The 27,712-nt window shown below is 43.7% G+C and overlaps 1 protein-coding gene across 1 annotated transcript in view; it reads left to right on the top strand.

Annotated features, from left to right (window-relative positions):
* Window positions 1–27,712, top strand: part of jakmip3 (Janus kinase and microtubule interacting protein 3) — a 45,750-nt gene that overhangs the window by 5,924 nt on the left and 12,114 nt on the right. The window contains exons 4-13 of the mRNA XM_079577342.1: window positions 1,077–1,316; window positions 10,125–10,298; window positions 10,719–10,832; window positions 13,242–13,397; window positions 20,769–20,906; window positions 21,227–21,262; window positions 21,395–21,466; window positions 25,965–26,072; window positions 26,170–26,292; window positions 27,616–27,699. Of these exons, the coding sequence (XP_079433468.1) occupies window positions 1,077–1,316; window positions 10,125–10,298; window positions 10,719–10,832; window positions 13,242–13,397; window positions 20,769–20,906; window positions 21,227–21,262; window positions 21,395–21,466; window positions 25,965–26,072; window positions 26,170–26,292; window positions 27,616–27,699 (1,245 nt within the window). The remainder of the gene's footprint in view (window positions 1–1,076; window positions 1,317–10,124; window positions 10,299–10,718; window positions 10,833–13,241; window positions 13,398–20,768; window positions 20,907–21,226; window positions 21,263–21,394; window positions 21,467–25,964; window positions 26,073–26,169; window positions 26,293–27,615; window positions 27,700–27,712) is intronic.

The raw sequence follows: 27,712 nt of genomic DNA on the forward strand, positions 1-27,712 counted from the left end.
TCTTCTTCTTCTTCTACCTAACCTTAGTGGAGTTAATATGTCCCCGTCTGGTCTTTGTCCGTGCGCTCACACATACGCAGCCTCTCCCACATGTCACATAGCTCCAAAAAAGCTCACGATAGAAGCTACCAAGCTCTTCCACGTGTTCCCTATTTAAATAAAGTTACGTCAAGTGTTTTCATGCCAAGTATATTTACACAGAAATGTAACATGTGGATTTTATAAGCAGATGAAAAGGGGAACTATATTGTGAGGCGTAATGATACAGGAGCAGTAACTCCTAAAGACTTCCCCGCTCACTTCCGTCAGTAGAAGCTGCGTGACTTGTAGAGCCTTTTACAACAAGCAGAAAATATATTTTGGGAAAGTGCTGCGCATTCCTACCTCATGGTGGAGCTCCTGAGTCCTGTGTCGTTGTAAATCTGTGAAACATTACTACACTATATACTTTCTGCTTGTTATCACAGCCCGGCACGATGCACGTAAAAGGCATCGTTCACAAGTTATCCAGGCTTCTTCAACTGTTCTCTGCTGCTCTACAAGTCACGCAGCTTCTACTGACGGAAGTGAGCGGGGAAGTCTTTAGGAGTTACTGCTCCTGTATCATTACGCCTCACAATATAGTTCCCCTTTTTATCTGCTTATAAAATCCACATGTTACATTTCTGTGTAAATATACTTCGCATGAAAACACTTCACGTAACTTTATTTAAATAGGGAACACGTGGAAGAGCTTGGTAGCTTCTATCGTGAGCTTTTTTGGAGCTATGTGACATGTGGGAGAGGCTGCGTATGTGTGAGCGCACGGACAAAGACCAGACGGGGATATATTAACTCGACTAAGGTTAGGTAAGAACATATCTCAGTATGTAAAAACGGTGGCCTGTTCCTTTAACCCTGACCCAAACCTAACCTTAACACGGTGACACTAACCGCTAACTCGACACAGCAGAGATTAACAAGGTCCTGCTATGACCCTAATGCAAACCCTAACATCGACAAGATAACCTGACCTCTCTCTGACCTCTCTCTGACCTCTCTTTGACCTCTCACTGACCTCTGACCTCTCTCCTCAGACCCGGTCCTCCGCCCCCCCTGACCCGGAGGACCCCCGTCGCCTCTGGGAGCAGGAGAGGACTCGCCTGCAGCAGGAGGTGATGGAGCTGCGCGGATCCAAACGCCACACGGAGGACGCTCTAAGCTCCGCCCAGCACGACGTCCAGGCGCGGTCCAGCGAGCTGCGGTCAGCGCACTACCGCCACCAGGAGGAGCTGCAGCGCACGCGGAGGGAGAGCGAGCGCGAGATCCGCCGCCTGGTACGAGACTCACGCTTTAACACGCCTAAACACACGCCTAAACACACGCCTAAACACGCCAAACACAGCGCACTACCGCCACCAGGAGGAGCTGCAGCGCACGCGGAGGGAGAGCGAGCGCGAGATCCGCCGCCTGGTACGAGACTCACGCTTTAACACGCCTAAACACACGCCTAAACACGCCAAACACAGCACACTACGGCCACCAGGAGGAGCTGCAGCGCACGCGGAGAGAGAGCGAGCGCGAGATCCGCCGCCTGGTACGAGACTCACGCTTTAACACGCCTAAACACACGCCTAAACACACGCTAACACACGCCAAACACAGCACACTACGGCCACAAAAAAATCCATAAAAAAGTGACAAAAATCCATTAAAAAAAGTGACAAAAATCCATAAAAAAATGACAAAAATCCACACAAAAAATGACAAAAATCCAGAAAAATACGACAAAAATCCAGAAAAAAACGACAAAAATCCAGAAAAAAACGACAAAAATCCAGAAAAAAACGACAAAAATCCACAAAAAAAACGACAAAAATCCATAAAAAAAAGTGACAAAAATCCAGAAAAAAAGTGACAAAAATCCAGAAAAAAAGTGACAAAAATCCATTAAAAAAGTGACAAAAATCCAGCAAAAAAGTGACAAAAATCCATAAAAAAACGACAAAAATCCACAAAAAAACGACAAAAATCCACAAAAAAAGTGACAAAAATCCAGCAAAAAAAACGACAAAAATAAAAAAAAAAACGACAAAAATCCAGCAAAAAAGTGACAAAAATCCATAAAAAAAGTGACAAAAATCCAGCAAAAAAGTGACAAAAATCCATAAAAAAAAGACAAAAATCCACAAAAAAACGACAAAAATCCACAAAAAAAACGACAAAAATAAAAAAAAAAGTGACAAAAATCCATTAAAAAAAGTGACAAAAATCCACAAAAAAATGACAAAAATCCATCAAAAAAGTGACAAAAATTCAGCAAAAAAATTGACAAAAATCCAACAAAAAAAAGACAAAAAAAATAAATAAAATAAAATAAAAACATTATTTGCGATTATGCTAATTTTGTAACCGTTTACTGTTGTAATCGAAATCGTAATCGAATTTCCATTAATTGCACAGCCCTCCCAGGAGGAGCTGCAGCGCCTGGTACGAGACTCACGCTTTAACACGCCTAAACACACGCCTAAACACGCCAAACACAGCGCACTACCGCCACCAGGAGGAGCTGCAGCGCACGCGGAGAGAGAGCGAGCGCGAGATCCGCCGCCTGGTACGAGACTCACGCTTTAACACGCCTAAACACACGCTAACACACGCTAACACACGCCAAACACAGCACACTACGGCCACCAGGAGGAGCTGCAGCGCACGCGGAGGGAGAGCGAGCGCGAGATCCGCCGCCTGGTACGAGACTCACGCTTTAACACGCCTAAACACACGCCTAAACACACGCTAACACACGCCAAACACAGCGCACTACGGCCACAAAAAAATCCATAAAAAAGTGACAAAAATCCATTAAAAAAAGTGACAAAAATCCATAAAAAAATGACAAAAATCCACACAAAAAATGACAAAAATCCAGAAAAAAAACGACAAAAATCCAGAAAAATACGACAAAAATCCAGAAAAAAACGACAAAAATCCAGAAAAAAACGACAAAAATCCAGAAAAAAACGACAAAAATCCACAAAAAAAATGACAAAAATCCATAAAAAAAAGTGACAAAAATCCAGAAAAAAAGTGACAAAAATCCAGAAAAAAAGTGACAAAAATCCATTAAAAAAGTGACAAAAATCCAGCAAAAAAGTGACAAAAATCCATAAAAAAACGACAAAAATCCACAAAAAAACGACAAAAATCCACAAAAAAAGTGACAAAAATCCAGCAAAAAAAACGACAAAAATAAAAAAAAAAACGACAAAAATCCAGCAAAAAAGTGACAAAAATCCATAAAAAAAGTGACAAAAATCCAGCAAAAAAGTGACAAAAATCCATAAAAAAAAGACAAAAATCCACAAAAAAACGACAAAAATCCACAAAAAAAACGACAAAAATAAAAAAAAAAGTGACAAAAATCCATTAAAAAAAGTGACAAAAATCCACAAAAAAATGACAAAAATCCATCAAAAAAGTGACAAAAATTCAGCAAAAAAATTGACAAAAATCCAACAAAAAAAAGACAAAAAAAATAAATAAAATAAAATAAAAACATTATTTGCGATTATGCTAATTTTGTAACCGTTTACTGTTGTAATCGAAATCGTAATCGAATTTCCATTAATTGCACAGCCCTCCCAGGAGGAGCTGCAGCGCCTGGTACGAGACTCACGCTTTAACACGCCTAAACACACGCCTAAACACGCCAAACACAGCGCACTACCGCCACCAGGAGGAGCTGCAGCGCACGCGGAGAGAGAGCGAGCGCGAGATCCGCCGCCTGGTACGAGACTCACGCTTTAACACGCCTAAACACACGCTAACACACGCTAACACACGCCAAACACAGCACACTACGGCCACCAGGAGGAGCTGCAGCGCACGCGGAGGGAGAGCGAGCGCGAGATCCGCCGCCTGGTACGAGACTCACGCTTTAACACGCCTAAACACACGCCTAAACACACGCCTAAACACGCCAAACACAGCGCACTACGGCCACCAGGAGGAGCTGCAGCGCACGCGGAGGGAGAGCGAGCGCGAGATCCGCCGCCTGGTACGAGACTCACGCTTTAACACGCCTAAACACACGCCTAAACACACGCCTAAACACAGCGCACTACGGCCACCAGGAGGAGCTGCAGCGCACGCGGAGGGAGAGCGAGCGCGAGATCCGCCGCCTGGTACGAGACTCACGCTTTAACACGCCTAAACACACGCTAACACACGCTAACACACGCCAAACACAGCACACTACGGCCACCAGGAGGAGCTGCAGCGCACGCGGAGGGAGAGCGAGCGCGAGATCCGCCGCCTGGTACGAGACTCACGCTTTAACACGCCTAAACACACGCCTAAACACACGCCAAACACAGCACACTACGGCCACCAGGAGGAGCTGCAGCGCACGCGGAGGGAGAGCGAGCGCGAGATCCGCCGCCTGGTACGAGGCTCACGCTTTAACACGCCTAAACACACGCTAACACACGCCAAACACAGCACACTACAGCCACCAGGAGGAGCTGCAGCGCACGCGGAGGGAGAGCGAGCGCGAGATCCGCCGCCTGGTACGAGACTCACGCTTTAACACGCCTAAACACACGCTAACACACGCCAAACACAGCACACTACGGCCACCAGGAGGAGCTGCAGCGCACGCGGAGGGAGAGCGAGCGCGAGATCCGCCGCCTGGTACGAGACTCACGCTTTAACACGCCTAAACACACGCCTAAACACACGCCAAACACAGCACACTACGGCCACCAGGAGGAGCTGCAGCGCACGCGGAGGGAGAGCGAGCGCGAGATCCGCCGCCTGGTACGAGACTCACGCTTTAACACGCCTAAACACACGCCTAAACACACGCCTAAACACACGCCAAACACAGCACACTACGGCCACCAGGAGGAGCTGCAGCGCACGCGGAGGGAGAGCGAGCGCGAGATCCGCCGCCTGGTACGAGACTCACGCTTTAACACGCCTAAACACACGCTAACACACGCCAAACACAGCACACTACGGCCACCAGGAGGAGCTGCAGCGCACGCGGAGGGAGAGCGAGCGCGAGATCCGCCGCCTGGTACGAGGCTCACGCTTTAACACGCCTAAACACACGCCTAAACACGCCAAACACAGCACACTACGGCCACCAGGAGGAGCTGCAGCGCACGCGGAGGGAGAGCGAGCGCGAGATCCACCGCCTGGTACGAGACTCACGCTTTAACACGCCTAAACACACGCTAACACACGCCAAACACAGCACACTACGGCCACCAGGAGGAGCTGCAGCGCACGCGGAGGGAGAGCGAGCGCGAGATCCGCCGCCTGGTACGAGACTCACGCTTTAACACGCCTAAACACACGCCTAAACACGCCAAACACAGCACACTACGGCCACCAGGAGGAGCTGCAGCGCACGCGGAGGGAGAGCGAGCGCGAGATCCGCCGCCTGGTACGAGACTCACGCTTTAACACGCCTAAACACACGCCTAAACACACGCCAAACACAGCACACTACGGCCACCAGGAGGAGCTGCAGCGCACGCGGAGGGAGAGCGAGCGCGAGATCCACCGCCTGGTACGAGACTCACGCTTTAACACGCCTAAACACACGCCTAAACACGCCAAACACAGCACACTACGGCCACCAGGAGGAGCTGCAGCGCACGCGGAGGGAGAGCGAGCGCGAGATCCGCCGCCTGGTACGAGACTCACGCTTTAACACGCCTAAACACACGCCTAAACACACGCCAAACACAGCACACTACGGCCACCAGGAGGAGCTGCAGCGCACGCGGAGGGAGAGCGAGCGCGAGATCCGCCGCCTGGTACGAGACTCACGCTTTAACACGCCTAAACACACGCTAACACACGCCAAACACAGCACACTACGGCCACCAGGAGGAGCTGCAGCGCACGCGGAGGGAGAGCGAGCGCGAGATCCGCCGCCTGGTACGAGGCTCACGCTTTAACACGCCTAAACACACGCCTAAACACACGCCTAAACACACGCCAAACACAGCACACTACGGCCACCAGGAGGAGCTGCAGCGCACGCGGAGGGAGAGCGAGCGCGAGATCCGCCGCCTGGTACGAGACTCACGCTTTAACACGCCTAAACACACGCCTAAACACACGCTAACACACGCCAAACACAGCACACTACGGCCACCAGGAGGAGCTGCAGCGCACGCGGAGGGAGAGCGAGCGCGAGATCCGCCGCCTGGTACGAGGCTCACGCTTTAACACGCCTAAACACACGCTAACACACGCCAAACACAGCACACTACGGCCACCAGGAGGAGCTGCAGCGCACGCGGAGGGAGAGCGAGCGCGAGATCCGCCGCCTGGTACGAGACTCACGCTTTAACACGCCTAAACACACGCCTAAACACACGCTAACACACGCCAAACACAGCACACTACGGCCACCAGGAGGAGCTGCAGCGCACGCGGAGGGAGAGCGAGCGCGAGATCCGCCGCCTGGTACGAGACTCACGCTTTAACACGCCTAAACACACGCCTAAACACACGCCTAAACACGCCAAACACAGCACACTACGGCCACCAGGAGGAGCTGCAGCGCACGCGGAGGGAGAGCGAGCGCGAGATCCGCCGCCTGGTACGAGACTCACGCTTTAACACGCCTAAACACACGCCTAAACACACGCCTAAACACGCCAAACACAGCACACTACGGCCACCAGGAGGAGCTGCAGCGCACGCGGAGGGAGAGCGAGCGCGAGATCCGCCGCCTGGTACGAGACTCACGCTTTAACACGCCTAAACACACGCCTAAACACACGCCTAAACACGCCAAACACAGCACACTACGGCCACCAGGAGGAGCTGCAGCGCACGCGGAGGGAGAGCGAGCGCGAGATCCGCCGCCTGGTACGAGACTCACGCTTTAACACGCCTAAACACACGCCTAAACACACGCCTAAACACACGCCAAACACAGCACACTACGGCCACCAGGAGGAGCTGCAGCGCACGCGGAGGGAGAGCGAGCGCGAGATCCGCCGCCTGGTACGAGACTCACGCTTTAACACGCCTAAACACACGCCTAAACACACGCCAAACACAGCACACTACGGCCACCAGGAGGAGCTGCAGCGCACGCGGAGGGAGAGCGAGCGCGAGATCCGCCGCCTGGTACGAGACTCACGCTTTAACACGCCTAAACACACGCCTAAACACACGCCAAACACAGCACACTACGGCCACCAGGAGGGGCTGCATTTAAAAAAAATCCACAAAAAAGTGACAAAAATCCATAAAAAAGTGACAAAAATCCATAAAAAAAAGTGACAAAAATCCATAAAAAAAGTGACAAAAATCCATAAAAAAAGTGACAAAAATCCATAAAAAAGTGACAAAAATCCATAAAAAACGACAAAAATCCATAAAAAAACGACAAAAATCCACAAAAAAACAACAAAAATCCACAAAAAAAATGACAAAAATGCACAAAAAAAGTGACAAAAATCCACTAAAAAAAGACAAAAATCCACAAAAAAACGACAAAAATCCACAAAAAAAAGACAAAAATCCATAAAAAACGACAAAAATCCACAAAAAAACGACAAAAATCCACTAAAAAACGACAAAAATCCACAAAAAAACGACAAAAATCCACTAAAAAAAGACAAAAATCCACAAAAAAACAACAAAAATCCACAAAAAAAATGACAAAAATCCATCAAAAAAAGTGACAAAAATCCATAAAAAACGACAAAAATCCACAAAAAAAATGACAAAAATCCATCAAAAAAAGTGACAAAAATCCATAAAAAACGACAAAAATCCATAAAAAAAGTGACAAAAATCCATAAAAAAAGTGACAAAAATCCATAAAAAAGTGACAAAAATCCATAAAAAAAGTGACAAAAATCCATAAAAAAAGTGACAAAAATCCATAAAAAAGTGACAAAAATCCATAAAAAAACGACAAAAATCCATAAAAAAACGACAAAAATCCACAAAAAAACAACAAAAATCCACAAAAAAAATGACAAAAATGCACAAAAAAAGTGACAAAAATCCACTAAAAAAAGACAAAAATCCACAAAAAAACGACAAAAATCCACAAAAAAAAGACAAAAATCCATAAAAAACGACAAAAATCCACAAAAAAACGACAAAAATCCACAAAAAAACGACAAAAATCCACAAAAAAACGACAAAAATCCACAAAAAAAAGACAAAAATCCACAAAAAAACGACAAAAATCCACAAAAAAATTACAAAAAAACACAAAAAAAAAGTGACAAAAATCCATTAAAAAAAAGACAAAAAAAAAAATAATAAAAAAAATAAAAACATTATTATTGATTTTTTGCGATTATGCTAATTTTGTAATCGTTTACTGTTGTAATCAAAATCGAGGAGCTGCAGCGCACGCGGAGGGAGAGCGAGCGCGAGATCCACCGCCTGGTACGAGACTCACGCTTTAACACGCCTAAACACACGTTAACACACGCCAAACACAGCACACTACCGCCACCAGGAGGAGCTGCAGCGCACGCGGAGGGAGAGCGAGCGCGAGATCCGCCGCCTGGTACGAGACTCACGCTTTAACACGCCTAAACACACGCCTAAACACGCCAAACACAGCACACTACGGCCACCAGGAGGAGCTGCAGCGCACGCGGAGGGAGAGCGAGCGCGAGATCCGCCGCCTGGTACGAGACTCACGCTTTAACACGCCTAAACACACGCTAACACACGCCTAAACACAGCGCACTACGGCCACCAGGAGGAGCTGCAGCGCACGCGGAGAGAGAGCGAGCGCGAGATCCGCCGCCTGGTACGAGGCTCACGCTTTAACACGCCTAAACACACGATAAACACACGTTAAAACACACGCTAAATATACTTAACAATCCTTTGTTCAATTCCTGTTCTAAATTGTTTGTCATATCGAACCATAAACAGATTCATAATGTTCATTTATTCCAAACAATGAACTTTCATGTTTTCCTTCCACTGTGAAAAGAGGCCATTTTCCCCCAATGGTTTTACGTTTTTTTCCCATTTTATTTTATTTTTTTCAGCTTGTTTTTCACTTCTTCTTTCTGGTAAAAAGTGATGACCAACAGCATCAACACATGAATATAAAGATTATATGTTTCTTTTCGCTTCCTGCTTTCGATACTTCGATACTTCCGATACTGGGATCGTTCAGCGGTGCCCGGCTCTGCCCGTGGGCGTCGCCATGAATCGGTCCCGCCCCTTCACTGGCATTAGTTTACACAGCCCTGGCAGTGACATCACCAAAAACTGTTTGGGGGAATGAGATAAACATTTGTGGGAAGAAAACATTTTTTTAATCATTTTCCCCCAGAGATAATATGGAGTAAACAAAAAAGAAAAGTAAAAAAGATCTACAGGGCCGTATCAGTGAAGGACAGGGCCGTATCGGGGCCCCCGGGCCGCCCTCTCCTCTATAATAATATCATTATATCTGTGTTACAGATGGAGGAGATCCGGCTGAAGGACAGGGCCGTGTCAGTGAAGGACAGGGCCGTGTCCAGGCCCCCGGGCCGCCCTCTCCTCTATAATAATATATTATATGTGTGTTACAGATGGAGGAGATCCGGCTGAAGGACAGGGCCGTGTCAGTGAAGGACAGGGCCGTGTCCGGGCCCCCGGGCCGCCCTCTCCTCTATAATAATATATTATATGTGTGTTACAGATGGAGGAGATCCGGCTGAAGGACAGGGCCGTATCGGGGCCCCCGGGCCTCCCTCTCCTCTATAATAATATATTATATGTGTGTTACAGATGGAGGAGATCCGGCTGAAGGACAGGGCCGTGTCCGGGCCCCCGGGCCGCCCTCTCCTCTATAATAATATATCATATCTGTGTTACAGATGGAGGAGATCCGGCTGAAGGACAGGGCCGTATCCGGGCCCCCGGGCCTCCCTCTCCTCTATAATAATATATTATATGTGTGTTACAGATGGAGGAGATCCGGCTGAAGGACAGGGCCGTGTCCGGGCCCCCGGGCCGCCCTCTCCTCTATAATAATATATCATATCTGTGTTACAGATGGAGGAGATCCGGCTGAAGGACAGGGCCGTATCGGGGCCCCCGGGCCGCCCTCTCCTCTATAATAATATATTATATGTGTGTTGCAGATGGAGGAGATCCGGCTGAAGGACAGGGCCGTGTCCGTCCTTGATAAGGCCCTGGGGCTGCAGGCGGGACACGCCCACAGACTGCAGCTGCAGACGCAGGCGGCCGAGCAGCAAATCGCAGTCCTCCGAGACGCTCAGAGGGCGGGGCCAGGACCAGGAGCAGCCAATCAGAGTGTAAGAACCTCTCAGAGGGTGGGGCTTAGGCAGGAACAGCCAATCAGAGCGTAAGAACCTCTCAGAGGGTGGGGCTTAGGCAGGAGCAGCCAATCAGAGAGTCAGAACCTCTCAGAGGGCGGGGCCAGGACCAGGAGCAGCCAATCAGAGCGTAAGAACCTCTCAGAGGGTGGGGCTTAGGCAGGAGCAGCCAATCAGAGCGTAAGAACCTCTGAGAGGGTGGGGCTTAGGCAGGAGCAGCCAATCAGAGCGTCAGAACCTCTCAGGGACCATCGTGTCCAGGTTTATCTGACGCTAAAAGAAGTTTCAAAGAGACTTCAGACCAGGTGTCTCAGACATGCGGCCTGGGGGCCACATGAGTTTGAGCCCCCCTGCTTTAGACTGTTTCAGTGAAGTCTTAATGACGTTTTTTACTCACAGATTCCTGAGGACAGAGACGTGCGTCGGTTCCAGCTGAAGATCGCGGAGCTGAGTTCAGTCGTTCGTAAACTGGAGGATCGAAACGCTCTGCTGTCGGAGGAACGAAACGAGCTGGTAACAAACTCCAACTCTATAATATCCATCCATTTTCTTCCACTTTTCTGTTTCCGGGTCGTGGGGGCGGCTGTTCGAGCTGCACCAGCCCCTATGGCGCCTCCTGCAGGTGGGGGGTCCACAGAAGGACGGCCTCACGATTAACCGGGCCTGTTGGTCTCTCATGCCCTGGGAGACCCTACAGGGGCACGAAGCCCCCGACAACAGAGCTCCAGGATCATTCGGGCGCTCAAACCCCTCCACCACGTTAAGGTGGCGGTTCCAGGGAGGGACTTTATAATATATATTTTTAAAAAAAGCCTTCCTCCCCCTCCGCGGGTGTTCTCTTCTTCCTCCTGCCTGGTACCTGAGGGTTCAGTATCTTCTCTGGACCGAGATGTCTGATGTATTTCCTGGGATCTGCTGGAGCCACTCCTCCAGTTTGGGGGTCACTGCCCCGAGTGGCTCCACTGATGCTTCACCCTCCAGGTTTTCTCCAGCTCTTCTCTGAGCCCCTGGTGTTTCTCTAGTTTCTCCTGTTCCTTTTTCCTGATGTTGAAGTCGTGGTGATGTTTCCTCTGCTCTTTGTCACCACCACAATGTCCGGTTGGTTCATCACCTTCTGTCCGTCTGGATCTGGACGTCCCACAGGATCTTGGCTCGGTCGTTCTCCACCACCTTTGGAGGTGTTTCCACTTTGACCTTGGGGTTTCCAGCCCAGACTCTGCACAGATGTTCCTGTACACTTTGATCCTCTGCACAGATGTTCCTGTACACTATACCAGCCACTTGGTTATGGCTCCATGTAAGAAGAAGAAGAAGAAGAAGAAGAAGAAGAAGAAGAAGAAGAAGAAGAAGAAGAAGAAGAAGAAGAAGAACACTCACTCACACATCATTCATCCTGGCCTATTGTGCATGTTTTTAGTGGTGGGGAAACCGGAGTGCCCGGAGGAACCCTACGCAGACACGGGGAGAACATGCAAACTCCACACAGAAAGGCCCCGTCCAGGTGGGAATCGAACCTGGGACCTTCTAGCTGTGAGGCGTGAGCGCTAACCGCTGTGCCACCGTGCGTAAGCTTTCCCTGCAGCATCTTACACGAGTCGTATCCAGAGCCAGTCCTGGTGATTATTTGGCTGAGGGGGTTCAGACCTATGCAGAACAGCAGTGGGGACAGAGCGCCTCCTTGTGGCCATTGGCTTCAAGGGTGGTTTTCCACAACCTCATGGAGTTTGCAATGAAGGCTCTTAGAGTCCTGTTGATGTTGTAGAGCTCCAGCATTCAATGATCCAAGTATGTGGCATTGAGTCGTAGCTTTCTTGTAATCAATCCAGGCAGTGCTCAGGTTAGTGTGTCGGGTTCTGCAGTCGGGTTCTGCAGTCGGGTTCTGCAGTCGGGTTCTGCAGTCGGGTTCTGCAGTCGGGTTCTGCAGTCGGGTTCTGCAGTCGGGTTCTGCAGTCGGGTTCTGCAGTCGGGTTCTGCAGTCGGGTTCTGCAGTCTCGAGCGGCTGTTCTGTCGACCAGGAGCTGGTGTTTGGCACCTCTGGTATCTTTACCGATTCTTCTGAGCTGAGCTCATGTATTGATCCATGTGTTACTTATCTGAGCCGCTGGTGCCGGACATGAGAGAGGCAGGTCATTGGCCGATTGTTGGATGGGACTGGACCCTTTGAGGGTAACCCTACTCTGGACCCTTTGAGGGTAACCCTACTCTGGACCCTTTGAGGGAGGCCCTACTCTGGACCCTTTGAGGGTAACCCTACTCTGGACCCTTTGAGGGTAACCCTACTCTGGACCCTTTGAGGGTAACCCTACTCTGGACCCTTTGAGGGAGGCCCTACTCTGGACCCTTTGAGGGTAACCCTACTCTGGACCCTTTGAGGGATCCTTCAGGATCAGGACTGGACCCTTTGAGGGAGGCCCTTCTCTGGACCCTTTGAGGCCCTTCGGTTAAACATTCAGGGTGATGAGTCGCTCTTCCTCCTCCTCTGGACCCGAAGAGGAGGAAGAAGAGACCGCCCGAGGAGGGTGAGGAAGAGTTTTTATATGTTTATGATCCTCATAGAGATAGTTGAGGATGTTTCTGTGAGAAATGTTTCAGCTGAAGCGTCTCAGAGACACTGTTTATTATATTTGTGTTTATTATATTTATATTTGTTATATTTGTGTTTATTATATTTATATTTGTTATATTTGTGTTTATTATATTTATATTTGTTATATTTGTGTTTATTATATTTATATTTGTTATATTTGTGTTTCAGCTGAAGCGGCTCAGAGACACTGTTTATTATATTTGTGTTTATTATATTTATATTTGTTATATTTGTGTTTGTGTTTCAGCTGAAGCGGCTCAGAGACACTGTTTGTTATATTTATATTTGTAATATTTATATTTGTTATATTTATATTTGTTATATTTGTGTTTCAGCTGAAGCGTCTCAGAGACACTGAGTCCCAGTTTCTTCCCGTCCTGGATAAAAACAAACGTCTGAGTAAAAAGAACGAGGATCTGGCTCTGTCTGTGCGTCGCCTCGGCAACAAACTCCGCTTCGTCACCCAGGAGAACATGGAGATCCAGAGCATGGTACGAATACTACTACTGCAAATACTACTACTGCAAATACTACTGCAAATACTACTGCAAATACTACAGGAGAACATGGAGATCCAGAGCATGGTACGAATACTACTACTACTGCAAATACTACTGCAATACTACTGCAAATACTACAGGAGAACATGGAGATCCAGAGCATGGTACGAATACTTCTACTGCAAATACTACTGCAAATACTACTGCAAATACTACAGGAGAACATGGAGATCCAGAGCATGGTAAGAATACTACTACTGCAAATACTACTGCAATACTACTGCAAATACTACTACTGCAAATACTACTGCTGCAAATACTACAGGAGAACATGGAGATCCAGAGCATGGTAGGAATACTACTACTGCAAATACTACTGCAAATACTACTGCAAATACTACAGGAGAACATGGAGATCCAGAGCATGGTAAGAATACTACTACTGCAAATACTACTGCAATACTACTGCAAATACTACTACTGCAAATACTACTGCTGCAAATACTACAGGAGAACATGGAGATCCAGAGCATGGTAGGAATACTACTACTGCAAATACTACTACTGCAAATACTACTGCTAATACTACAGGAGAACATGGAGATCCAGAGCATGGTAAGAATACTACTACTGCAAATACTACTGCAATACTACTGCAAATACTACTACTGCAAATACTACTGCTGCAAATACTACAGGAGAACATGGAGATCCAGAGCATGGTAGGAATACTACTACTGCAAATACTACTACTACAAATACTACTGCAGATACTACAGGAGAACATGGAGATCCAGAGCATGGTAAGAATACTACTACTGCAAATACTACTGCAAATACTACTGCAAATACTACTGCAAATACTACTACTGCAAATACTACAGGAGAACATGGAGATCCAGAGCATGGTAAGAATACTTCTACTGCAAATACTACTACTGCAAATACTACTACTGCAGATACTACAGGAGAACATGGAGATCCAGAGCATGGTAAGAATACTTCTACTGCAAATACTACTGCAGATACTACTACAAATACTACTACAGATACTACAGGAGAACATGGAGATCCAGAGCATGGTAAGAATACTACTACTGCAAATACTACTGCAAATACTACTGCAAATACTACAGGAGATACTACAGGAGAACATGGAGATCCAGAGCATGGTACGAATACTACTACTGCAAATACTACTGCAAATACTACTGCAAATACTACAGGAGAACATGGAGATCCAGAGCATGGTACGAATACTTCTACTGCAAATACTACTGCAAATACTACTGCAAATACTACAGGAGAACATGGAGATCCAGAGCATGGTAAGAATACTTCTACTGCAAATACTACTGCAAATACTACTGCAAATACTACAGGAGAACATGGAGATCCAGAGCATGGTACGAATACTTCTACTGCAAATACTACTGCTAATACTACTGCTAATACTACTGCAAATACTACTACTGCAAATACTACAGGAGAACATGGAGATCCAGAGCATGGTAAGAATACTTCTACTGCAAATACTACTGCTAATACTACTGCTAATACTACTGCAAATACTACTGCAAATACTACAGGAGAACATGGAGATCCAGAGCATGGTACGAATACTTCTACTGCAAATACTACTGCTAATACTACTGCAAATACTACTACTGCAAATACTACAGGAGAACATGGAGATCCAGAGCATGGTAAGAATACTTCTACTGCAAATACTACTGCTAATACTACTGCTAATACTACAGGAGAACATGGAGATCCAGAGCATGGTAAGAATACTACTACTGCAAATACTACTGCAAATACTACTGCTAATACTACAGGAGAACATGGAGATCCAGAGCATGGTAAGAATACTACTACTGCAAATACTACTGCAAATACTACTGCAAATACCACAGGAGAACATGGAGATCCAGAGCATGGTACGAATACTTCTACTGCAAATACTACTGCAAATACTACAGCAAATACTACAGGAGAACATGGAGATCCAGAGCATGGTACGAATACTTCTACTGCAAATACTACTGCAAATACTACTGCAAATACTACAGGAGAACATGGAGATCCAGAGCATGGTACGAATACTACTACTGCAAATACTACTGCAATACTACTGCAAATACTACTACTGCAAATACTACTGCTGCAAATACTACAGGAGAACATGGAGATCCAGAGCATGGTAGGAATACTACTACTGCAAATACTACTGCAAATACTACTGCAAATACTACAGGAGAACATGGAGATCCAGAGCATGGTAAGAATACTACTACTGCAAATACTACTGCAATACTACTGCAAATACTACTACTGCAAATACTACTGCTGCAAATACTACAGGAGAACATGGAGATCCAGAGCATGGTAGGAATACTACTACTGCAAATACTACTACTGCAAATACTACTGCTAATACTACAGGAGAACATGGAGATCCAGAGCATGGTAAGAATACTACTACTGCAAATACTACTGCTGCAAATACTACAGGAGAACATGGAGATCCAGAGCATGGTAGGAATACTACTACTGCAAATACTACTACTACAAATACTACTGCAGATACTACAGGAGAACATGGAGATCCAGAGCATGGTAAGAATACTACTACTGCAAATACTACTGCAAATACTACTGCAAATACTACTGCAAATACTACTACTGCAAATACTACAGGAGAACATGGAGATCCAGAGCATGGTAAGAATACTTCTACTGCAAATACTACTACTGCAAATACTACTACTGCAGATACTACAGGAGAACATGGAGATCCAGAGCATGGTAAGAATACTTCTACTGCAAATACTACTGCAGATACTACTACAAATACTACTACAGATACTACAGGAGAACATGGAGATCCAGAGCATGGTAAGAATACTACTACTGCAAATACTACTGCAAATACTACTGCAAATACTACAGGAGATACTACAGGAGAACATGGAGATCCAGAGCATGGTACGAATACTACTACTGCAAATACTACTGCAAATACTACTGCAAATACTACAGGAGAACATGGAGATCCAGAGCATGGTACGAATACTTCTACTGCAAATACTACTGCAAATACTACTGCAAATACTACAGGAGAACATGGAGATCCAGAGCATGGTAAGAATACTTCTACTGCAAATACTACTGCAAATACTACTGCAAATACTACAGGAGAACATGGAGATCCAGAGCATGGTACGAATACTTCTACTGCAAATACTACTGCTAATACTACTGCTAATACTACTGCAAATACTACTACTGCAAATACTACAGGAGAACATGGAGATCCAGAGCATGGTAAGAATACTTCTACTGCAAATACTACTGCTAATACTACTGCTAATACTACAGGAGAACATGGAGATCCAGAGCATGGTAAGAATACTACTACTGCAAATACTACTGCAAATACTACTGCTAATACTACAGGAGAACATGGAGATCCAGAGCATGGTAAGAATACTACTACTGCAAATACTACTGCAAATACTACTGCTAATACTACAGGAGAACATGGAGATCCAGAGCATGGTAACTATACTACTACTGCAAATACTACTGCAAATACTACAGGAGAACATGGAGATCCAGAGCATGGTACGAATACTACTACTGCAAATACTACTGCAAATACTACTGCAAATACTACAGGAGAACATGGAGATCCAGAGCATGGTACGAATACTACTACTGCAAATACTACTGCAAATACTACTACTGCAAATACTACAGGAGAACATGGAGATCCAGAGCATGGTAAGAATACTACTACTGCAAATACTACTGCAAATACTACTGCAAATACTACTACTGCAAATACTACTGTAAATACTACAGGAGAACATGGAGATCCAGAGCATGGTAAGAATACTACTACTGCAAATACTAGTAAAATACTACTGCTGGGTATGATCTGATGCTGGTGTCCGATATCGGAGCTGATTCTGGAATCGATACTGAAGCGATGCCCGACTTGTCTCTAACCGCGTGAAAAACACAGCGTTCACTAAACCCCAGTGAGAACCTCGTTTTGAAGCTCAGAACCTTCAGCTGATGGTGTGTTTGTTATAGAGGAGGTTGTGTCAGAGTGTGGACTTCAGCTGATGGTGTGTTTGTTATAGAGGTTGTGTCAGAGTGTGGTCTTCAGCTGATGGTGTGTTTGTTATAGAGGTTGTGTCAGAGTGTGGTCTTCAGCTGATGGTGTGTTTGTTATAGAGGAGCCGTTGTGTCAGAGTGTGGTCTTCAGCTGATGGTGTGTTTGTTATAGAGGTTGTGTCAGAGTGTGGTCTTCAGCTGATGGTGTGTTTGTTATAGAGGCCGTTGTGTCAGAGTGTGGTCTTCAGCTGATGGTGTGTTTGTTATAGAGGAGCCGTTGTGTCAGAGTGTGGTCTTCAGCTGATGGTGTGTTTGTTATAGAGGTTGTGTCAGAGTGTGGTCTTCAGCTGATGGTGTGTTTGTTATAGAGGAGCCGTTGTGTCAGAGTGTGGTCTTCAGCTGATGGTGTGTTTGTTATAGAGGTTGTGTCAGAGTGTGGTCTTCAGCTGATGGTGTGTTTGTTATAGAGGCCGTTGTGTCAGAGTGTGGTCTTCAGCTGATGGTGTGTTTGTTATAGAGGAGCCGTTGTGTCAGAGTGTGGTCTTCAGCTGATGGTGTGTTTGTTATAGAGGTTGTGTCAGAGTGTGGTCTTCAGCTGATGGTGTGTTTGTTATAGAGGAGCCGTTGTGTCAGAGTGTGGTCTTCAGCTGATGGTGTGTTTGTTATAGAGGTTGTGTCAGAGTGTGGTCTTCAGCTGATGGTGTGTTTGTTATAGAGGAGCCGTTGTGTCAGAGTGTGGTCTTCAGCTGATGGTGTGTTTGTTATAGAGGTTGTGTCAGAGTGTGGTCTTCAGCTGATGGTGTGTTTGTTATAGAGGAGGTTGTGTCAGAGTGTGGTCTTCAGCTGATGGTGTGTTTGTTATAGAGGTTGTGTCAGAGTGTGGTCTTCAGCTGATGGTGTGTTTGTTATAGAGGTTGTGTCAGAGTGTGGACTTCAGCTGATGGTGTGTTTGTTATAGAGGTTGTGTCAGAGTGTGGTCTTCAGCTGATGGTGTGTTTGTTATAGAGGCCGTTGTGTCAGAGTGTGGTCTTCAGCTGATGGTGTGTTTGTTATAGAGGAGCCGTTGTGTCAGAGTGTGGTCTTCAGCTGATGGTGTGTTTGTTATAGAGGAGGTTGTGTCAGAGTGTGGTCTTCAGCTGATGGTGTGTTTGTTATAGAGGAGCCGTTGTGTCAGAGTGTGGTCTTCAGCTGATGGTGTGTTTGTTATAGAGGCCGTTGTGTCAGAGTGTGGTCTTCAGCTGATGGTGTGTTTGTTATAGAGGTTGTGTCAGAGTGTGGTCTTCAGCTGATGGTGTGTTTGTTATAGAGGTCGTTGTGTCAGAGTGTGGTCTTCAGCTGATGGTGTGTTTGTTATAGAGGTTGTGTCAGAGTGTGGTCTTCAGCTGATGGTGTGTTTGTTATAGAGGTTGTGTCAGAGTGTGGTCTTCAGCTGATGGTGTGTTTGTTATAGAGGTTGTGTCAGAGTGTGGTCTTCAGCTGATGGTGTGTTTGTTATAGAGGCCGTTGTGTCAGAGTGTGGTCTTCAGCTGATGGTGTGTTTGTTATAGAGGTTGTGTCAGAGTGTGGACTTCAGCTGATGGTGTGTTTGTTATAGAGGAGGTTGTGTCAGAGTGTGGTCTTCAGCTGATGGTGTGTTTGTTATAGAGGTTGTGTCAGAGTGTGGTCTTCAGCTGATGGTGTGTTTGTTATAGAGGAGGTCGTTGTGTCAGAGTGTGGTCTTCAGCTGATGGTGTGTTTGTTATAGAGGTTGTGTCAGAGTGTGGACTTCAGCTGATGGTGTGTTTGTTATAGAGGTTGTGTCAGAGTGTGGTCTTCAGCTGATGGTGTGTTTGTTATAGAGGAGGTCGTTGTGTCAGAGTGTGGACTTCAGCTGATGGTGTGTTTGTTATAGAGGAGGTTGTGTCAGAGTGTGGTCTTCAGCTGATGGTGTGTTTGTTATAGAGGTTGTGTCAGAGTGTGGTCTTCAGCTGATGGTGTGTTTGTTATAGAGGTTGTGTCAGAGTGTGGACTTCAGCTGATGGTGTGTTTGTTATAGAGGTTGTGTCAGAGTGTGGTCTTCAGCTGATGGTGTGTTTGTTATAGAGGAGCCGTTGTGTCAGAGTGTGGTCTTCAGCTGATGGTGTGTTTGTTATAGAGGTTGTGTCAGAGTGTGGACTTCAGCTGATGGTGTGTTTGTTATAGAGGTTGTGTCAGAGTGTGGACTTCAGCTGATGGTGTGTTTGTTATAGAGGAGGTTGTGTCAGAGTGTGGTCTTCAGCTGATGGTGTGTTTGTTATAGAGGAGGTTGTGTCAGAGTGTGGTCTTCAGCTGATGGTGTGTTTGTTATAGAGGAGGTTGTGTCAGAGTGTGGTCTTCAGCTGATGGTGTGTTTGTTATAGAGGAGCCGTTGTGTCAGAGTGTGGACTTCAGCTGATGGTGTGTTTGTTATAGAGGCCGTTGTGTCAGAGTGTGGTCTTCAGCTGATGGTGTGTTTGTTATAGAGGAGGTTGTGTCAGAGTGTGGACTTCAGCTGATGGTGTGTTTGTTATAGAGGAGCCGTTGTGTCAGAGTGTGGTCTTCAGCTGATGGTGTGTTTGTTATAGAGGTTGTGTCAGAGTGTGGTCTTCAGCTGATGGTGTGTTTGTTATAGAGGAGCCGTTGTGTCAGAGTGTGGTCTTCAGCTGATGGTGTGTTTGTTATAGAGGAGCCGTTGTGTCAGAGTGTGGTCTTCAGCTGATGGTGTGTTTGTTATAGAGGTTGTGTCAGAGTGTGGTCTTCAGCTGATGGTGTGTTTGTTATAGAGGAGCCGTTGTGTCAGAGTGTGGTCTTCAGCTGATGGTGTGTTTGTTATAGAGGAGCCGTTGTGTCAGAGTGTGGTCTTCAGCTGATGGTGTGTTTGTTATAGAGGTTGTGTCAGAGTGTGGTCTTCAGCTGATGGTGTGTTTGTTATAGAGGAGCCGTTGTGTCAGAGTGTGGTCTTCAGCTGATGGTGTGTTTGTTATAGAGGAGCCGTTGTGTCAGAGTGTGGTCTTCAGCTGATGGTGTGTTTGTTATAGAGGTTGTGTCAGAGTGTGGTCTTCAGCTGATGGTGTGTTTGTTATAGAGGAGCCGTTGTGTCAGAGTGTGGTCTTCAGCTGATGGTGTGTTTGTTATAGAGGAGGTCGTTGTGTCAGAGTGTGGACTTCAGCTGATGGTGTGTTTGTTATAGAGGAGGTTGTGTCAGAGTGTGGTCTTCAGCTGATGGTGTGTTTGTTATAGAGGAGGCCGTCGTCGCTGAATGACCTGGATCGCTCGCACTGCTCCGGTTTCCACGGTTACAGCGTGGACGAGCGAGAGGTGGAGTTTCTGCGTCTGCAGGTGATGGAGCAGCAGCACATCATCGACGATCTCAGCAAGGTATGCACAAGCCCCGCCCACACTCACCTGGGACAAGCCCCGCCCACACTCACCTGGGACAAGCCCCGCCCACACTCACCTGGGACAAGCCCCGCCCACACTCACCTGGGACAAGCCCCGCCCACACTCACCTGGGACAAGCCCCGCCCACACTCACCTGGGACAAGCCCTGCCCACACTCACCTGGCACACCCGCCCACACTCACCTGGCACACCCGCCCACACTCACCTGGCACACCCGCCCACACTCACCTGGAACAAGCCCCGCCCACACTCACCTGGGACAAGCCCCGCCCACACTCACCTCGTCTGTGTTTCAGGCGCTGGAGACGGCCGGCTACGTCAAGAGCGTCATCGTGAGTCTGACTTTATTATATTTATGGATATATTTGTTCGGTCACATGACCCTCAGTCACATGACCCTCAGTCACATGACCCTCAGTCACATGACCCTCAGTCACATGACCCTCTGTATCTCTGACCGTCAGGAGAGAGACCTTCTGCTGAGGCACCGGCGCCACGACTCTCTGAAACGGAGGAGAACCTTCAGAGCCTGCCGGGTCAGAAGCACTCACTCACTAAGGACCAGGATATAACTACACTAATGATAACTAAGGACCACTATATAACTAAACTAATGATAATTAATGACCACTATATAACTAAACTAATGATAACTAATGACCACTATATAACTAAACTAATGATAACTAATGACCAGTATATAACTAGACTAATGATAACTAATGACCACTATATAACTAAACTAACGATAACTGATGACCACTATATAACTAAACTAATGATGACTAATGACCACTATATAACTAGACTAATGATAACTAATGACCACTATATAACTAAACTAATGATGACTAATCACCACTATATAACTAAACTAACGATAACTAATGACCAGTATATAACTAAACTAATGATAACTAATGATCGCTATATAACTAGACTAACGATAACTGATGACCACTATATAACTAAACTAATGATAACTAGTGACCACTATATAACTAAACTAATGATAACTAGTGACCACTATATAACTAAACTAATGATAACTAATGACCACTATATAACTAAACTAATGATAACTAGTGACCACTATATAACTAAACTAATGATAACTAGTGACCACTATATAACTAAACTAATGATGACTAATGACCACTATATAACTAAACTAACGATAACTAATGACCGCTATATAACTAAACTAATGATAACTAATGACCACTATATAACTAAACTAATGATGACTAATGACCACTATATAACTAAACTAATGATAACTAGTGACCACTATATAACTAAACTAATGATGACTAATGACCACTATATAACTAAACTAACGATGACTAATGACCACTATATAACTAAACTAACGATGACTAATGACCACTATATAACTAAACTAATGATAACTAAGGACCACTATATAACTAAACTAACGATAACTAATGACCACTATATAACTAAACTAACGATGACTAATGACCACTATATAACTAAACTAATGATGACTAATGACCACTATATAACTAAACTAATGATAACTAATGACCACTATATAACTAAACTAATGATAACTAAGGACCACTATATAACTAAACTAACGATAACTAATGACCACTATATAACTAAACTAACGATAACTAAGGACCACTATATAACTAAACTAATGACAACTAATGACCACTATATAACTAAACTAATGACAACTAATGACCACTATATAACTAAACTAATGATAACTAGTGACCACTATATAACTAAACTAATGATAACTAAGGACCACTATATAACTAAACTAATGACAACTAATGACCACTATAAAACTAAACTAATGACAACTAATGACCACTATATAACTAAACTAATGATAACTAGTGACCACTATATAACTAAACTAATGACAACTAATGACCACTATATAACTAAACTAACGATAACTAATGACCACTATAAAACTAAACTAATGATAACTAATGACCACTATATAACTAAACTAATGACAACTAATGACCACTATATAACTAAACTAATGATAACTAATGACCACTATATAACTAAACTAATGATAACTAATGACCACTATATAACTAAACTAACGATAACTAAGGACCACTATATAACTAAACTAATGACAACTAATGACCACTATATAACTAAACTAACGATAACTAATGACCACTATAAAACTAAACTAATGATAACTAAGGACCACTATATAACTAAACTAATGATAACTAATGACCACTATATAACTAAACTAATGATAACTAATGACCACTATATCACTAAACTAATGATGACTAATGACCACTATATGACTAAACTAACGATAACTAATGACCACTATATAACTAAACTAATGATGACTAATGACCACTATATAACTAAACTAACGATAACTAATGACCACTATATAACTAAACTAACGATAACTAATGACCACTATATAACTAAACTAATGATAACTAAGGACCACTATATAACTAAACTAACGATAACTAAGGACCACTATAACTAAACTAACGATAACTAATGACCACTATATAACTAAACTAATGATAACTAATGACCACTATATAACTAAACTAACGATAACTAATGACCACTATATAACTAAACTAACGATAACTAATGACCACTATATAACTAAACTAATGATAACTAAGGACCACTATATAACTAAACTAATGATGACTAATGACCACTATATAACTAAACTAACGATAACTAATGACCACTATATAACTAAACTAATGATAACTAAGGACCACTATATAACTAAACTAATGATAACTAATGACCACTATATAACTAAACTAATGATAACTAATGACCACTATATAACTAAACTAACGATAACTAATGACCACTATATAACTAAACTAACGATAACTAATGACCACTATATAACTAAACTAATGATAACTAAGGACCACTATATAACTAAACTAATGATAACTAATGACCACTATATAACTAAACTAATGATGACTAATGACCACTATATAACTAAACTAATGATAACTAAGGACCACTATATCACTAAACTAATGATGACTAATGACCACTATATAACTAAACTAATGATGACTAATGACCACTATATAACTAAACTAATGATGACTAATGACCACTATATAACTAAACTAATGATGACTAATGACCACTATATAACTAAACTAATGATGACTAATGACCACTATATAACTAAACTAATGATGACTAATGACCACTATATAACTAAACTAATGATAACTAAGGACCACTATATCACTAAACTAATGATGACTAATGACCACTATATAACTAAACTAATGATAACTAAGGACCACTATATCACTAAACTAATGATGACTAATGACCACTATATAACTAAACTAATGATGACTAATGACCACTATATAACTAAACTAATGATGACTAATGACCACTATATAACTAAACTAATGATGACTAATGACCACTATATAACTAAACTAACGATAACTAATGACCACTATATAACTAAACTAACGATAACTAATGACCACTATATAACTAAACTAATGATAACTAATGACCACTATATAACTAAACTAATGATGACTAATGACCACTATATAACTAAACTAATGATGACTAATAACCACTATATAACTAAACTAATGATGACTAATGACCACTATATAACTAAACTAATGATAACTAATGACCACTATATAACTAAACTAATGATAACTAATAACCACTATATAACTAAACTAATGATAACTAAGGACCACTATATAACTAAACTAATGATAACTAATAACCACTATATAACTAAACTAATGATAACTAAGGACCACTATATAACTAAACTAATGATAACTAATGACCACTATATAACTAAACTAATGATAACTAAGGACCACTATATAACTAAACTAATGATAACTAATAACCACTATATAACTAAACTAATGATGACTAATAACCACTATATAACTAAACTAATGATGACTAATGACCACTATATAACTAAACTAATGATAACTAATGACCACTATATAACTAAACTAATGATAACTAATAACCACTATATAACTAAACTAATGATGACTAATGACCACTATATAACTAAACTAATGATAACTAATGACCACTATATAACTAAACTAATGATAACTAATAACCACTATATAACTAAACTAATGATGACTAATGACCACTATATAACTAAACTAATGATGACTAATGACCACTATATAACTAAACTAATGATAACTAAGGACCACTATATAACTAAACTAATGATGACTAATAACCACTATATAACTAAACTAATGATGACTAATGACCACTATATAACTAAACTGATGATAACTAATGACCACTATATAACTAAACTAACGATAACTAATGACCACTATATAACTAAACTAATGATAACTAATGACCACTATATAACTAAACTGATGATAACTAGTGATTTCTCGTGATTACTCATGATAACTAATGATAACTAATGATAACTAATGATAACTAACGTGACATCGTCTGTGTGTTTGCCTCAGGTCACAGTCGTCCATTATCTCCCGGTCTAGACGTCTCATTAGGGTCAAAGTTAACGCTTTAACCAAAGCGATGATTCTGTTACGATGGACTAATGTCATATCGAACACACTCCTGTATCTTATGTTAGTGATGAAAGTATTATTACATTAAAAATGAACTGATCATGTTTAATCACATTTCAAAAGTATATTCATCATTTAAAAACATAAAGGACTGAAAACATTACTTATCGACTAATTGAAAATAATTGTTAATAAATGTTTCACTTTACGAACATCACTGTAGCATCACAACAACACCAGGCTGAGGTTTAAAGACACATTTCTCACTTTTCAGGTGAGTTTTGCAGAAATGCTTGAAAACTTGAAACAAACGCAGTGTTTTGACTCACAAATGTCTGCGTGTATAATATAGTAAATGAGGACATTTGTTTCCACTAAGAAAGCCGGGTATGGAGTTATTTAGGTAAAGTAATGTCGGTATTTGTGTGTCCAGGTGATCGAGACGTTCTTCGGTTACGATGAAGAAGCTTCGTTCGACTCTGACGGATCCACTCCTTCAGTTCACACCGACAGGACGCCCGACCTGGACCCGGACTCAGAGGTAGCCCCGCCCCTATGTGTCTGACCCCGCCCCAGCTGTCTGACCCCGCCCTCACCTGTCTGACCCCGCCCTCACCTGTCTGCTGTGATTGGTCCAGGTGCGTGAGGAGGCGGAGCTCAGGTATCGTCAGTTGAACCAGGAGTATCAGGCTCTACAGAGGGCCTACGCACTACTGTCCCAGACCTGCGGGGGGCGCTACGACCCGGACACCGAGCTCAAGGTGAGGCCCCTGTCCAAAAGTCCCAATGACCTAACGGCCTTAAGTCCTAAAGACCTAACGGCCTTAAGTCCTTTTAAGTCCTAAAGACCTGATGATCTTAAGTCCTAAAGACCTAAAGACCTGACGACCTTAAGTCCTAAAGACCTAAAGACCTGACGACCTTAAGTCCTAAAGACCTAAAGACCTAATGACCTAAAGACCTAAAGTCCTAAAGACCTAAAGTCCTAAAGACCTAAAGTCCTAAAGACCTAAAGTCCTAAAGACCTGACGACCTGACGACCTTAAGTCCTAAAGACCTAAAGACCTAAAGACCTAAAGACCTAAAGACCTAAAGACCTAAAGTCCTAAAGTCCTAAAGACCTAAAGACCTAAAGACCTAAAGACCTAAAGACCTAAAGACCTAAAGTCCTAAAGTCCTAAAGACCTAAAGACCTAAAGACCTAATGACCTGACGACCTAAAGTCCTAAAGACCTAAAGTCCTAAAAACCTAAAGACCTGACGACCTAAAGACCTAAAGACCTAAAGACCTGACGACCTTAAGTCCTAAAGACCTAAAGACCTAAAGACCTAAAGACCTAAAGTCCTAAAGACCTAAAGACCTAATGACCTAAAGACCTGACGACCTTAAGTCCTAAAGACCTAAAGACCTAATGACCTAAAGACCTAAAGTCCTAAAGACCTAAAGTCCTAAAGACCTAAAGTCCTAAAGACCTAAAGTCCTAAAGACCTGACGACCTGACGACCTTAAGTCCTAAAGACCTAAAGACCTAAAGACCTAAAGACCTAAAGACCTAAAGACCTAAAGTCCTAAAGTCCTAAAGACCTAAAGACCTAAAGACCTAAAGACCTAAAGACCTAAAGACCTAAAGTCCTAAAGTCCTAAAGACCTAAAGACCTAAAGACCTAATGACCTGACGACCTAAAGTCCTAAAGACCTAAAGTCCTAAAAACCTAAAGACCTAAAGACCTGACGACCTAAAGACCTAAAGACCTTAAGTCCTAAAGACCTAAAGACCTAAAGACCTTAAGTCCTAAAGTTCTAAAGACCTAATGACCTTAAGTCCTAAAGACCTTAAGTCCTAAAGTCCTAAAGACCTAAAGACCTGACGATCTAAGGATCTAAACATCTTCAGTCCTTATATCACCAACATCTCCACTTTAGTTGCTCCTACAGACTCCACACTTTACAGGCAAACCTTGGGACTAATATTTCTCACACATTTAAACCTGGCTCTGAGCTTTACCTTTTCTTATTTTGAATAATCTGCAGCAGAAGTTTCACTGACGTCTTTAAGCTTCATGGTGTGAATGTGTCGTGGCAGAGTCGTGAGCAGCTGCTGGTGGAGCTGAGTTTATTCCAAACCAAAGTGACGGATCTGGAGTCAGCTCTCAGACAACAGGGACAGGTGAGGAGCACAC

This window comes from Gobius niger (genome assembly GCF_951799975.1).
Source record: "Gobius niger genome assembly, chromosome: 19".
Classification (NCBI taxonomy): Eukaryota; Metazoa; Chordata; class Actinopteri; order Gobiiformes; family Gobiidae; genus Gobius; species Gobius niger.